Source organism: Auxenochlorella protothecoides (genome assembly GCF_000733215.1).
Source record: "Auxenochlorella protothecoides strain 0710 unplaced genomic scaffold scaffold56, whole genome shotgun sequence".
Classification (NCBI taxonomy): domain Eukaryota; kingdom Viridiplantae; phylum Chlorophyta; class Trebouxiophyceae; order Chlorellales; family Chlorellaceae; genus Auxenochlorella; species Auxenochlorella protothecoides.
In genome coordinates, this window is record NW_011934204.1 from 311,472 (window position 1) to 325,194 (window position 13,723).

The 13,723-nt window shown below is 63.2% G+C and overlaps 5 protein-coding genes across 5 annotated transcripts in view; 4 read left to right on the forward strand and 1 right to left on the reverse strand.

Moving 5' to 3' along the window:
- Positions 1-78: 78 nt before the first annotated feature.
- Positions 79-1,706, forward strand: F751_5084 (Coiled-coil domain-containing protein 94-like protein; the record flags this gene model as incomplete). Its single annotated transcript, XM_011398827.1, has 4 exons — positions 79-94; positions 186-249; positions 440-770; positions 1,083-1,706. 4 exons carry the CDS (start codon positions 79-81, stop codon positions 1,704-1,706), a joined length of 1,035 nt encoding a protein of 344 aa, XP_011397129.1.
- Positions 1,707-2,206: 500 nt separating this feature from the next.
- F751_5085 (hypothetical protein) lies at positions 2,207-2,995 on the forward strand (the record flags this gene model as incomplete). The annotated part of the gene is made up of 2 exons (XM_011398828.1): positions 2,207-2,555; positions 2,673-2,995. 2 exons carry the CDS (start codon positions 2,207-2,209, stop codon positions 2,993-2,995), a joined length of 672 nt encoding a protein of 223 aa, XP_011397130.1.
- A 582-nt stretch (positions 2,996-3,577) lies between these two features.
- F751_5086 (putative secretory pathway GDP dissociation inhibitor 1) lies at positions 3,578-6,867 on the reverse strand (the record flags this gene model as incomplete). Its single annotated transcript, XM_011398829.1, has 12 exons — positions 3,578-3,731; positions 4,004-4,082; positions 4,315-4,465; positions 4,686-4,769; positions 4,963-5,244; positions 5,417-5,509; positions 5,651-5,723; positions 5,835-5,914; positions 6,186-6,293; positions 6,402-6,494; positions 6,617-6,679; positions 6,781-6,867. The coding sequence occupies 12 exons, from the start codon at positions 6,865-6,867 to the stop codon at positions 3,578-3,580; spliced, it is 1,347 nt and encodes a 448-aa protein (XP_011397131.1).
- Positions 6,868-7,846: 979 nt separating this feature from the next.
- On the forward strand, positions 7,847-8,449 carry F751_5087 (hypothetical protein; the record flags this gene model as incomplete). The annotated part of the gene is made up of 3 exons (XM_011398830.1): positions 7,847-7,938; positions 8,090-8,169; positions 8,289-8,449. The coding sequence occupies 3 exons, from the start codon at positions 7,847-7,849 to the stop codon at positions 8,447-8,449; spliced, it is 333 nt and encodes a 110-aa protein (XP_011397132.1).
- Positions 8,450-12,146: 3,697 nt separating this feature from the next.
- F751_5088 (COP9 signalosome complex subunit 1) overlaps positions 12,147-13,723 on the forward strand; it is a gene marked incomplete at both ends in the record, with an annotated part of 3,720 nt that continues 2,143 nt past the window's right edge. The window contains 6 exons of the mRNA XM_011398831.1: positions 12,147-12,188; positions 12,280-12,479; positions 12,684-12,911; positions 13,044-13,128; positions 13,301-13,396; positions 13,535-13,582. Of these exons, the coding sequence (XP_011397133.1) occupies positions 12,147-12,188; positions 12,280-12,479; positions 12,684-12,911; positions 13,044-13,128; positions 13,301-13,396; positions 13,535-13,582 (699 nt within the window). The remainder of the gene's footprint in view (positions 12,189-12,279; positions 12,480-12,683; positions 12,912-13,043; positions 13,129-13,300; positions 13,397-13,534; positions 13,583-13,723) is intronic.

Sequence of the window (13,723 nt, forward strand, 5' to 3'; positions counted from 1 at the left end):
CCTCGGGCCAGGAACCGTCCCCGGGCACCAAGCACAGGAGCTGTTGTAGCCTCGCTGTCCAAGGGATAATCCTTCAAGATGGGAGAACGCAAAGGTGACGATGCGGTTGGCAGGTCCGACCGTGAACAGCCTGTGCAATGCGCAGGTGCACCCCTCACCTGCCCCGTCCTGACACCACCCCACAGTGCTGAACAAATACTTTCCGCCGGATTTCGATCCGGCGAAGCTCCCGAAGGCCAGCCGTGTGCGGTGAGTGTGCAAAGAAGGGGGATGCATTGGCGGCCTTACCTTCATGAGACATAGTCGGTGGGCCTGGGACATGACACCGTTCCCGGCCTCCCGGCGCCACTGGCTGGCCTTGACGATGCCCTTGTGGCAGCCCGGCACCCTTCCCGTCAACCACGATTCCACCCCCCCTCTCCACGCCTGCACCACGCAGGTCAGAGGACAAGCAGATGAAGGTGCGGATGATGCTCCCCATGAGCGTGCGGTGCAACACCTGCGGCACCTACATGTACAAGGGCACCAAGTTCAACTGCCGCATGGAGGACGTGCGCGGGGAGTCGTACCTGGGCATCAAGATCTTCCGCTTCTACTACCGATGCACCGCCTGCTCCGCGGAGTTCTGCATGAAGACCGACCCCAAGAACACAGACTACACCGTGGAGGGCGGGGCTACGCGCAACTACGAGCCCTGGCGCGACAAGGAGAAGGCCAAGCTGCAGACGGCGGCGGAGCGAGAGGAGGAGGAGCGGGGGAATGCCATGAAGGTGCTGGAAAATCGCACCCTGGACAGCAAGCGGGAGATGGACCTGACCGCCGCGCTGGACGAGATGCAGAGCCTAAAGGTGTGTTGTGTGTGTGTGTGTGTGTGTGTGTGTGTGGAGGGGTAACGAACTGACGGGGGACTGTTCGACCCCAGATTGTTCAAGGGGTTTGGGATCAGGGGAGGGAAACCAACGGCGTCCTCGGATCCGGGTCGATTTGCGGCCAGCCTCCAAGGCACCTGCGGCGTGGCTTGGGGTCACACGCTCCACATCCTCTCCCACGTCCTCAAAACACTCATCCAACCCACCTTATAGGCTCGGCACGCACGTGTGGACACCGAGGCGGCGCTAGCGGCCCTCAGTCGCGCCCGGGAGGGCGAGGGGGAGGAGCCGCCGGACCTGGATGAGGAGGACGAGGCAGCCGTGCGAGCCATGCTCCTGCACCGGGCGGGATTCGTGCGGCGGCTGTCTGACAGTGAGGAGGAGGGCAGCCCTGTGGGCCCTGGGCCGGAGGGGGGGGCGGGCGGGGGAGGGGCAGCCAGGCCGCACGCCCCCCGCCTCTCGGTGGCGGCGGCCGCCTGGGACGAGGAGGAGGATGGCGAGGAGCCTGCGCCAGGTGGAAAGGGCGACCAGATCGACGCTCCTTCCAGTAGCAAGAGTGGCTCTGAGCCGGCTGGCGAGCGGGCAAACGGCGCGGGCGAGGCGGCGGGGCTCGACGACTACCAGGCCCCCGCAGCCGCGCCAGCAGCAGCCAAACCCAAGGCCCCTCCGGTCAATGAGCCTGCGACAGTCATGCCGCGATTTGCGGTCAAGCCAGCAGCCATCGTGGTGAAGCGCAAGGCGCCGGAGCCAGATGGAGAGCCTGCTGTGCCCGAGGACGTCGGCCTGCAGAGCCTTCTGGGAGGGTACGACTCCAGCGACCATTACGAGAGCCAATGATCATCCATGCACGTGCACAACCTTCTCTGCAAATCGATCTTCTAGACGCATTGGCAGAACAAAGACTCGATCTTGGGGCGAGGAGTTGCCACGATCAACCTTTCCCCACGCGGACTCGCCGCGATCTTCCCCTCCATGGCACGCCTGGGCGACGGCGGCGCATCGGCCAGCGCAGACCCATCGGAAAGCTTTGGCATGCTCGATGTCAGCATCGAAACATCACCCATCCCATCTGAACAACGGAGAGCAGGCGGCCCCCCGGGAGCCGAGGATCAACCTGGCCGCGGCGCAGGGAATCCGTCTGCCTGGGTGCGGCCTCCGGAATCGGCTGCGCGCGGCCCATTTCGAAGTTGGGTGGGGTCCCATGGGCGTGTCTTAGTAACAAAACGTGCCGCGCATACTGGTAGTCATCCCAACTTCCTTGAAACCTTTAATTGTGTTCAGGTAGAAATATTCACTTCAAATTATCCCAATCATCCTGCAGGCGGCCGTCTGTGACAATGTCGCCGCAGGAGGAGTCGTGGGACACGGTGGGAATATTTGTGTTCCCTGGCTTCGAGCCGCTCGATGCCTACGGCCCAATGGAGCTCTTTGGAAGCATGATTCGAGAGGGTCTGCGCAAGGTGAAGCGCATCGTCTTCGTGGCGGAGACCGCGGGCCCGGTCCCCTCATGCTTCGGACCCAGCACCGTGGCAGAGTACGGCCTCGACGACTGCCCCCCCCTGGACGTGCTGGTGATCTCGGGGGGCATTGGCACCCGCATCCTCATGCACAATACCCGAGTCGTGGACTGGCTGCGATCCCAAATACTCGATCATGACGTGCGGCACGTGCTCAGCGTCTGCACAGGTGGGTGGGGGGGTGGGGGGCCCTGAAGGCGGTGGACTGGCAAGGTCCCATCTCAGCACCCCCATCCTGTATAAGAGAGGTATCTTACCCGCCACCTGTACACCCCTCGCCGCCCAGGTGCTGCCCTCCTAGCTGCCACCGGCCTGCTGGACGGCAAGCCAGCCACCACCAACAAGGAGCTCTTCACCTACATCCGCCAGCTGTTTCCCGCGGTGCAGTGGCAGGGAACCGCGCGCTGGATATCGCAGGGCAAGGTGGTCACCGCCAGCGGGGTGACCGCCGGCATGGACGCTGCGCTCTCCATCATTGAGGGCACCTTTGGCGCGGAGGTCGCGGAGCGCGTGGCGCGGGACGTCGAGTACATTGGCGACTGGAGGCAGGCAAGCAACGACCCTTTTGCGCACCATTCCTCCTCCGACGACGGCGAGGGGGCCGGGTAGGAAGGCAGGAGGGCTTCGGCCCTTTGGGGCCTGGGAGTCCCAAGGCACTCCTCGTTCCCGGAAGCACCTGCCCCCTTCCCATGGTATTCAAGACTACCCTGCCGCTGTCGTAGGCTCCTCAGCCCCTACCCAGCACCCGATCCCAGCCATGCGAGCGGGCAGGATTTGTACCCCCCTTTTCTTACATCGAGGTGCCCCTAAACCTGTCTTTTCACCATTCCATTCAAACGCTGCCAGCCACTGCGCGACCGCTGCCCTTGTACATACTCCTGCTTTCCCCCACTCCACCATGCTTCTGCCGACTCCAGGTCACCCTGTACTCTTAGGTAAAATGATTGAGAGCAGGTGGGAGTGGCTGTGACGGTCATGTGCAGGAGGCATGATGTAGCATGTGAGGGGAGATTGTAGGAGCGCGGCACAGAGAGTAGCTAGGGGTTCCAGACCCATTCGGGCATGCTGCAACCCCTTCCGGGACTCCAGGCCCGAGCCTCGCCGGATCCGGCAGCTGGCGTGCGTGGACCACATCCGGCGATGCAGGACCGTGGCGCGCGGATGGTGGCCCGTGGCGGCACACCCGCCCGCCTAGGCGGAGGCTGCCTCCTGCCGCTTGGCCAGGGATTCGCTGGAGAGGTCCAGGACCTTGCCGGTGATTCGGAGGTACATGTCCAGCACATCCTCAATCTCCGTCTCAAAGTGCGAGGTCGCATCGTACCCACGGCTGATGAAGCAGCCGTCTCTGCAGGCAAGCCAACATTTGAGGAGGCGAGGGGTTGGGGTAGAAAGAGAGCACAGCAAACATGGTGGTGGTGGGATACTGTATGCCGACACCATGGTGCCTGGCAGGGCATGATACGCTGCTGTGCACATCCCATCGCAACCGGCACGGGCGCCAGGGGAGGGCATTCTCCGGCAACAACCAGGGCCGCACGCGCAGGAGCCAGACACATCACAGACCCTGCTGCAGGCAGCCCCATGCCCCCGCCTCCATCGCCCCATCGCCCAGCCTACCTTTGCCCGCTCTCCAGCGGCTCAAACACGTCCACCACCTCCACGAATTTCTCATCAATCTTACCCAGCAGTTGAAGGCCTGCGTGTTAAGGGAGGGGGGGCGCACAAGGATTGGCATGGGCTGGCGCCGAGCACTCCTGTTCGGAAGCCGCACGAGGCTCTGTGCGCCGAGCAGAATCTCAAGGATCTGCCGGTGGGTGTTCTGGGGCCAGGGACCCTGCCCCTGTCTGGGAATCGCCGGCCTTTGCCGCAGCCCAGCACATCAACCCCCTCCACCATCGTTCTCCCTTTCCACCCTCAGGGAAACGCACCTGCCGCGAGCTCAGCAGTGGGGTCTGTGGTCTCAACGGTGGTGGACACAAAGGCCAGCCATTTGTCCTTGGGCGCCACATGGTGGGAGTATGAGCAGCAGAAGACGTAAATGTCTGAGCGACGGCCCACCTGCTTCTGCGGCAGGATCAGCTGCAGGTGGTAGGAGGGGGGGGGAAATCCAATGAGGTTGGGGGTGGGCAGGACTACATTGAATCCCTGGAAACACTTGGAGGGATCCGATTCAAGGGCAGCAGAGCTTGGGTCAAAGGTCAGAATCTTGGACCGGCGGGTAGGCAGGCGATGGATGCCCCGACCTCGAGGGCCTGCACTCAAAGCCCCGCCACCGCCCCCTCCCTGCCCATCCGCCCACCTGCACGCTGTGCGAGTCGCCCGTGGAGGGGATGGGGTGGGACAGCACGCACAGCGCGCGCACCACTCGACTCGTGCGCTGGACCTGGGGACCGATGGGGAGGGAAGGCGTGGAGGGTGAGGAGGCTGCGTGCATGAGCGTGCAAGAGCTCGAAAGCAGAGGACAGTGGGGGGGCGGTAGGCAGCCACGGTGGCCAGGACTACACCTCATCTGTCCAACTTACCGACTCACGGGTCCACCACCCTAAAATCCCAAACCCTCACTCCCAAAACCCCACCTTGGAGGGAAAATAGCTGGCGTCCCCCACCACAAACTTGGCGGTGGCGGTCTGGCCCTCGCTCTTCACGCCCATCGCGCGCCCGCTGTCGGCATCGTACACCACCTCCGCGTCGGCCTTGGCGAGCATGTAGGTGCCGCCGTACACCGCCGACAGGCGGGCAAAGGCCTGGGGCAGCTCGCCCAGGCCGTACAGGGGGTAGATGTAGGGACTCTTCAAGCCCTCGTACCGCATCATGGAGTCGTAGTACAGCTTGATCTTGAGCACCGTCTCCAGCGCGGGCTGCAAGGCGGAGCAAGTGGTGGGGCATGGTGGGTGCAGGCGAGGTTTCGGCCGCCGCTGGGCTGCTCACATGGTGTGAGTCAGGGACATCCCGGGACAGAAGGCCGGCAGTGCCAGGCCCCGATCCTGATGGCGGCATTGCCCCCCCCCTCCTTTCCCCGAGGCCTCTCACCCGGCGCATGTAGGAGTCGTCGGAGTGCAGAGCCAGGGCGTGCCCCATGAAGTCCACCGTCATGGCATCCAGGCCGTACTGAGAGTACAGCTCCTGCGGCATGCCATGGCTGGGCTGTTGCAGGGCAGGAGCAAGGTCAAGCAGCCGAGGGAGGGGTCCACCTAGCTTGGAAGCATTGCATGCCTGACCCTGGCCCGGCCCCGCCTTGCGTCAAGCCAAATCGAGGTAACTCACCGCCATCGTCACCCTCCTCAGGTCCTGGCCCTTGTAGGTCTGGGGGTCGGCCGGGTCGTACTGCTGGACGTACCTGCATTCCCAGGGACATGAAGACATGCCGTGAGAGGCTAACTTTTGATTCTGCGATCCAGGAAAAGCGCAGGCCCCACCCCGTTGAGATCCCCTGAGCACCTCCACTCACCCCAGGAACTTTGCAGCTCGCCGCTTTTCAAACAGGCCCAGCAGCGGCGACTTGAGCGCCTCCCAGTCCGAGGCTGGCACCTGTGGGGCGGCAAAGGTGACCAAATGAAGCCAAGGGCATCTTGGGGGCGAGCTCATATACATGCAGGGATTGAGATGGCCATGGTGCGACCCGCGGCATGCAGGGCACTTGATCTGGACCTTCCTCCTTCGGGTGGTGGGCTGAACCCATTCCACGGATGAGTTTCCCCCCTCCCATGCTTCCCTTGCCCCAGGAATTTACCATGACAGCTGGCTCAGGGGGCCTGATCATGTTCCCACCCCTTGCCCAAATCCAATTCATCAATCCCACCTTCTCCACGCGGTTCTTGTTCAGCACAAAGGACCCATCCACGGCCTTGAACTCGAGGTACTTGGTCACATCGGTGTGGATGAGCACCTTGACAAGGTTGCCGTTGGCCTGGGGAACAGTGTGGGACAGAGGAAGGGATGTCCCAGAGTATTTGAGAGATCGATGATACAAAAGTCAGTCCTGACTCATCCAAGATTACCCGCTCTCACAGCTCACCATGATGAACTTCGGGACCAGATCCACATTAAAGTCCCTGCTGGGACCCAGCTCGGTCTGGGGCTTCTGGCCGGGCCGGAACCTCTCGAACAGCTGGGTGGTAGGTGTGTGTTAAGGGCTCAGCGGGGGCTGTGCCAGGCATCAGGGGCAGATGCCGCTCTGCAAAGCCTCGTTAGCGGCATGTATGATTGCAGGAACCATGGGACGCATCGCACCTGGTTCAGGTTCAACGAGGCAGACTGCCCGCCATAGTAGTTGTTCCGGTCAATGTGAAGTACCTGGCGAGGGGGAAGCGGGAACCACTGGGTGGTTGGGAATCTGGCCACAGGGGGACGGTCCGTGGTGTGGTGGAGAACAGTCTGTTAAGCATGTCGCTCACCTTGTAGCCATCGACGGACAGCAGGCCTGAGATTATGCACTCCTTCAGCCCTGTGCCCAGCACAATCGCGTCATATGCTTCCTCCATGGCTCACACGTCGGCACCCGGACCTGTCTTTGGCGCAAAAATATCACGATGGTGCACGAGCGTACGAGGCGGGGATTTAATCAGATCTGGAAACGGGCGCGTGCGGGTCGGTTCCGACCTGGTTCCTCTGTCCCACAGAGTTTTGGAAATCATGGCCAAACAAGCGCGCCTCGCCAAAATCTTGAATATGACCCGGGATGCACGGTGGGTGATCAGGGGCCATCGCACCTGCCTTTGGGCATCATGAATCGGACTTGGGCTCGCATGTGCTTCCCACGCTCACAGAAAGCATAGCAGTGCACCTCCAGGATCTGCGTGGATCGCCAGGCGCACTGCCCAAGCCTCTGGACGCGGCACCATGATGCAGCGCTTGCCGCAGACGATGCCCCTGCAGAGTGGGTCGGTCACAGCTTTTAGTGTTGTTCAGAAATCGCGGGGCCTCAATCGAACTCTGCATGGACCGCGCTGGGATTCCGCGCGTCTGGTCCCGGCAGCTCGGAAGAAGGGAGTGCGAGAGGCCGATCTGTACCTGGCCGTCCCCACTGAGCCACCGGCGTCCGTCCCGTGGCACCAGTCCGTTCCCACGCCTGTCAAGGTTCCCGTCACCATCCTAGCATCCCTTTTGGCACTCCGCTTCATCGCGAGGTCCCTCAGGAGACGAGGGTGAGTCCATCGCCCAGGGCCATTGGTGCTGACCTGTACCATGATGCAGTGAGCAGAGCAATTCTTTTTAAACCGGTGTCGCTCTGCTCATTTTACCACCCCCTGACCTGCAGCTCGTCCACAGTATTGGAAGAACGGGGATGGAAGCGCAAGGAGAAGGCAGCCGACGACTCCCATTACAAGAGTGTGTTGGCATGATTGTCCCATTTTGGTTACGGGAGAGGATGCAGAGTGGGTCTTGCTGCCCTCGTGAAGCCACGGAGCATGCATTGCATTTTCTTAACCTATCTTGCACTCCCCATTCGCGCGTACAGAGATGATGAAGGGCGTGAAGACGGTCCAGTATGAGGCGCTGACACCCGAGCAGATCGCCGAAGCCCGCTCACGCCGCAAGCAAGACCTGGGCAGGTGAGGTGCACGGATGTATGGGAGGACATGCTGGGAGGACACTTCCACGGCATCTGGCTTTCCTTGGTGGCTGGCCCAGCGGTCACTCGCTCCATACATTTCGCCTTGCTGCCAGAGAACCATCACAGCGATTCTTTCCTTGCATTCCCAGGGACTCGGCTCCGCTGGGCATGGACGCGATCCACATTCCAGACAACCATCCCTTTGCCATCCGGGCTCCTGTATCTGCGGGTGCGAGGTTTGGAGGGCACATGTTTAAGATGCTGGGGGCTGGCCTCAACTCAAGGTGCCTACTGCTGAAAACTCAAGATCAAACGGCCGAAGATCCTGCTGTCCTCACACTACCGTAGAGGAGGAGGCGCTCATCGAGGAGCGGTTGAGCGGTCCCAAGCAGCGGCGCCGCATCTCCGCAGCCGACCTGGAGCTCATGAAAAAGCTGCAGGCTGAAGCTGCCGTAGCGGACGCTGCCGCAGATGCCAGGGCGGCCTCGCGGAATGAGGGCGGATACTGAGCATAGCTGCTGCTAGGCGCGCTGTCTGTAGCAGCACAGAGCCCAGTCGGTGTTTGTCATGCAGGATCGGCCTTGCGTCCTAGAGGAATGAGAACTGTTCCTGCGAATGGCTCTCATGGACCGGCCTCACCAAAACCCAAACGGGTGTGCAACATGATGTACATGGACATATTAGACTGCGAGCATTTGCCCAGGGAAAGTCTGCAAGAGGCAGTACACATGCAGTGCCAGCTAAAGATGTTCCATGGGGCAAGGCAAATGGTATTGCAATAGCAATACCTTATAGAAGGGATGAAACCATATCGACACGAGCCAGAAGGGACCACAGTCTGAGGGATCTTTAAGAACGAACAATATGGCGCGCAGAGGTCCACTCGTACAGGTTCACCTTGCAGCCATTCCCATGCCTTGGGATACTGTTGCTATGCCAAGAGATAGGCGTCTAGGGGCAGGGGAGCCATGGCGCCGATGCAATCTGTCACCCACCTGGGCGAGACCAGGGCATGGCGAGAGGCCCGCTGCGACCCTGGATTGGGCTTGGTCTCGCACAGCGTGACACAGCGTGTGTCGCTCCCACCGCACCGCTGCCCGGACGGCGCCAGCTCCGCGCCGGCAGCCTGCGCCAGAGCCAGCAGCTCCTCCCTGGCGCTGAATGTGCCTGGCATGAGTGAGGGGTGGCCATGAGCGGTTGGTGCAAAGGAATGAGGAGCACGAGGACAGGGGCCGCGGGCTCGCATGACTGCCGGGGGAGGCACGTGTCAGGCCGTCAATGGGGCGGCGCCCCACCACTCCGTGGCCCAGCACCCACCCGCGAGTCGTATGCTGTACCCTGCCAGGGGCCCCGGCGCTCCTGCGCGTCTTTGCTCCCGGCTCAGGGCCGCCGCGCCCCTCCCGCCACAGCTGTCACCCTCCACCTGGCAGGTGACATGGGGCTGACTGGATCATGCCGCTGACACTCTGGCAGGCAGGCCCCGCCGCCAATGGCCGCCCGGTGCCCTCACCAGGTACTCCCGCTCATCCACCGGTCGGACTTGCGCTCTATGCTGTCGCGTCACGGCCTCCGCCCAGGCCTCCTGCACGACCCAGACCCCCGAGGCCAGACCCATGAGGTACTTGAAGGTGCGCCTGTGCAGGAGGGGGCAGGTCGGACTCCTGAACGGGGTGATCTCCAGGGCTTGGCCACCCATGCAGCGCCGAGGCTGGTCTCAGAGGCACAGTACCCCAATCCTCATCAACCCCAGCCGTGGGCCCCTCCAACTCACGCAGCAGCGCCCTGCGCGTCGACGCCACAGACCACGTGCGTCACACCTGGCTGCCAGGTGTCAACCACCTCGACCCCACGCCGGGCCAGCTGGCAGAGTGTCCCGGGGGAGGGCACGTCGGAGAGCCCTGACCCCAGCGCCTTGATCGCGCCGCCGCCGACCTCAAGCTCTCCGCGAGGATCCGCAGAGCGGCTCTCCTCCTCGGCGCCAGGCTTGCGGCCGGCACGACCGCGCGCCTCCTTTCCAGTGGCGCGAGACGGCGCCCGCGTGCCAGATTGCGTGTCGGGGCTGGGCGCGGTACACCCAGGCCACGGCGCCTGGGCGCGGGCGCCGCCGCCCGGCTTGGGGGTGAGGCACACCTCACACACCTTGGCCTCGAACTGGTTGTCATGCGTACAGAGGGGGTGTGCCAGGTGTGAAATTTAACATAAAAATGGCCTTATCAATGTTGACCCTCGTTTTGAAGTCCCCGCCTCGCAAGCCCCTGACTGTAGGACCTGGGCTGGGGTTAAAAAATGCAAGGTGTTTGACGCTCCTCACCTGCCGAACCCTCCAAGCCACTCGCTCACCTTGTTCTCCAGCGTGCAGGCAGAGCAGCTCCAGGGCAGGAGGCGGGTGGGGATGCGACGCAGCCGCTCCTCCTCCTCGGCGGTCGCAGCTGCGGCGGCAGGGGTCAGCATGTCCAAAGGCGTGCGCCGCCCCTGAGACGGAGCAGCTCCCCTGCCGGGCTGACGTCTCACTGCATTGCCCCGCCCAGACCCTTCGCTCGTCCTGGCCCTCGGCGGCGCGCGCTCCCGGCGCCGCGCGTCGCGCCGCGTGGGTCCTCTCTGCCGCGACCGCTTCCTTGGCGGGCGGGCGGGGCCCTCGGCGCCGGCTGCCTTCCCGCTGAGGGGGGCGGCAGCATCCCGCACCCGGGGGGGTGAGGCCACGGGGGCCGCCGCCGCTCCAGGCAGTTCTGAACTGCTACAGGCTGCCTCGTCGCCTGTGCCGGCTCGCTGACTCAGCGTCACGCTGGTCTGGGCGGTGCACGCCTCCTGGGTTGCCGTGCTGCCAGGCTCACGCTGGCGCCGCCTGAGACGGCTCGGGCCCTCGGCAGGTGCGGCGTCGTGGGGCCCGGGGACCGCAGTTCCAGCTGAAGGCACCACAAAGTCCTCGGCAGCGCTGCCGGGAGCCTCATGTTCGGGCGCAGGGGCGAGCTGGGACGATGGGACGCGCCGCTTCTTGACTGAGGAGGATGGGAGGTAGATCGAGCCCGACAGGGGGTCTGCTGCTAGTGTGTGAGCGTTGGGCGGACTGCAGGGTGGGACCTGATCGACCGCGCACCCTGCCAGGGCCACGGACTCTAGGAGCCCTGTGCCCCGCTCGCTGCACTCCTCTGCGGCTCCGGGGAGGAGCACCTGGGAAGTGGCGGGCCGCTGGCTCTGCGTCCGGGGCACAGTCCCGGGGCCTACCTGTCGCGCGAGCTCCATCACATTCTCTGCGAAGCGGTGGAGGGTGGATGCGGTTCACCTTGACATGACTTCGGGAGTCTGTGCGCTCACATCTGAACAAACCTGAAATCCGCTCCCTCGAGTACAGTCCGTGAATCTCACCCTTGTCAGCCTTCAGCCTTGCAAAGGCGTTGAGCACCGCGTCCATCGCAGCGTCCTGGGCGACCTCCCTCCTGCCCACGCACGCCTTGCAGATGGGGCAGCGCTGCTTGTGCTGCATCGCCTGCTGGAGGCATCGCCTGGGGGGAAATGTATCATAGCAACTGAAAGCCCATTGGTGAGGGTATGTTTTGTGCAGGAAGACGGCTCCAACGAGCATGGGATACTCCCTCCCCAGCTCCAAGAGCAGGTCAGTTCTCACTTGCAAAAGTAGTGGCAACATGGAAGGCGTGCCACGGGAACAAGGAGCACGTTCAGGCTGCGAGGAGAGGATTGAAGACGGGGAATTCGGCATGAAGTGGTGACTGAGCTGGCTTCTGCTCTGCACTCGCCGGGGTAATCATCGCTGTGCAGACATACCAGATGGGGCAGCCCAAGTCCTGGGCAAGCCTGACGATGCTATTCTCCGCCACCTCCCGTCGTCTGGCAGCCAGTCCGGTCTTATCTGGAGAGGAATCACCGTACGCCATGTTGAGAAGATTTGAAGATGGTATCCTTGCAGCATGACATGTAAGTGTACCCATCGTCTGTCCCTTCCGGCATTCGAGCGCACTCCGTCCATTCTATTTCCACCTCGTGGCTCCGAGATTGATCACACCGAGGAGTGGCAGTGTCAGCGTCATGCATGTATACTAGCCTTCTAGGAAGCTATCAAAGCACGCACCGGCTTCTGCAGGCTGCATGGGATCGCTACCGACCCCGTGGATCACATCCCGGCAAACCCTGACGTGGAGGTTGTTCTGGCACCTACTACCCTGAATCGCTCATCCGGAACGGTTTGTCGTCATGGAGATTGATGCGCAGGCCGACGCGAGCCTAGATCTGGAGGTGGGTCGTGCATGAGGCCGGGCCGTACGGGACTGGACATGTGCAACGCTGCCCCTGCACCTCGTTCACCTCCGCCCCTTGCCCCTTGCAGAGCCTGTTCAGCGGCGCCACCGGGGCAGCCCGGCTGGAGCACCTGCTTTTTGTCGCCGACAAGTTCAAGGGCCAGGAGCTGGAGCTGGAGGCGCTGCGCCTGGCAGCCGACCAGCTGGCAGCGGCTTCCAACGTCAAGCTGCATCGTGAGGTCCTGGAACGCATCGGTGGACGACTGGGGCCTGCGTACGTTCTTGACAGGTGAGACTGGGCAGCAGTGCCGGCGGGCTGGGCGGTTTGGGACTTGGGGCGTGTGAGCGTGCCAGCCTCGCGGCCTTGTTGTGTGGAGTCTGGCACCACCAAGCCCTGCTTGTCACTCCAGGGTCCTTTTGGGGCCTGGCGTGCATCGCACAATCCCGCGCTGCTCTCCTGCCTCTGCAATACCTCTACCCCCGAACCACTCAGGCCCCAGCTGGAGGCAAAGGAGCGGGCCCTGGCGGCCCAGTCCTCGGTCCTGGATGCCGACCTGGCGGCGGCCCGAGCCACTCAGTCCAAGGATGCGGTCAGGGCCGCGCACCGTGCCCTGGCGGATTGCTGGGCCTCCCAGGGCGCCGTCAACGAGGCGATGAAGGGGTACATGCGCATGCGCGAGTTCTGCACCCAGCCAGACCATGTGCTGACGATGTGCATCAGGTGGGTGCGTGGTGGGCGTGGGGGGCGGTGGGGATGTGGCCCCGGTGCTCTGCGGGGCTGGTGGCCGGGCATGCCGAGGCCATCCACACCATGGTCCCGGGGTCCAAGCACGCCCCCCTCTCCCTTCCCCAGCATCATCAAATGTGCGGTGGCGATGCGGCAGTGGGTGCATGTGGCGGCGTACAGGAAACGGGGCGAGTCTGTCGTGGCCTCCTCGGTGGGTGCATGGAGGTGGGAGGGAAGGGGACCGGGGCCGCGCTGACAGGCACCCGACAGCTCAGTCGGGGGCTGGGATTTCTGGGAGAATGCTGCACCGCTGCAGCATTCGTTCCCACGCACGTCCGTGAGGAGGTCCATGCCTGACCTCCCCCCTGAAGCCTGCTGTGCAGACCGATACGATGGCAAAGAGCCAGCTGGCGGCCGCTGGGGGTCTGTACAGCCTGTCCCAGGCAAAGTTCGAGGAGGCGGCACGCAGCTATGTCGAGGTATGGGGGGGTGACGGGGGACTGCCACCAGGTGGCAGTGGGAAATCTTGTGAAGGATCGGATGCCGAGTCGGCTCGTCATATCCAGGACGGTGAATTCTCAGAGCCGTCAACCCTCGCCATTGACATCGTGACGCAGGTATCCCCCGACCTGGGTTCGGAGTTCTCTGACGTCATCTCTGCCCAGGTTCGTCCGCGTGGGTTTCTGCCCTGGAAGCAGGGGATGCGGCTGGAGGCGGCCTTGCCTGCCGCCCTGTGTTCCTGTTTGGCCACCTCACAAACGCTGTGCAAGCTGCCCTGCACAGTAGACACGGTCTGCAACCCCCCT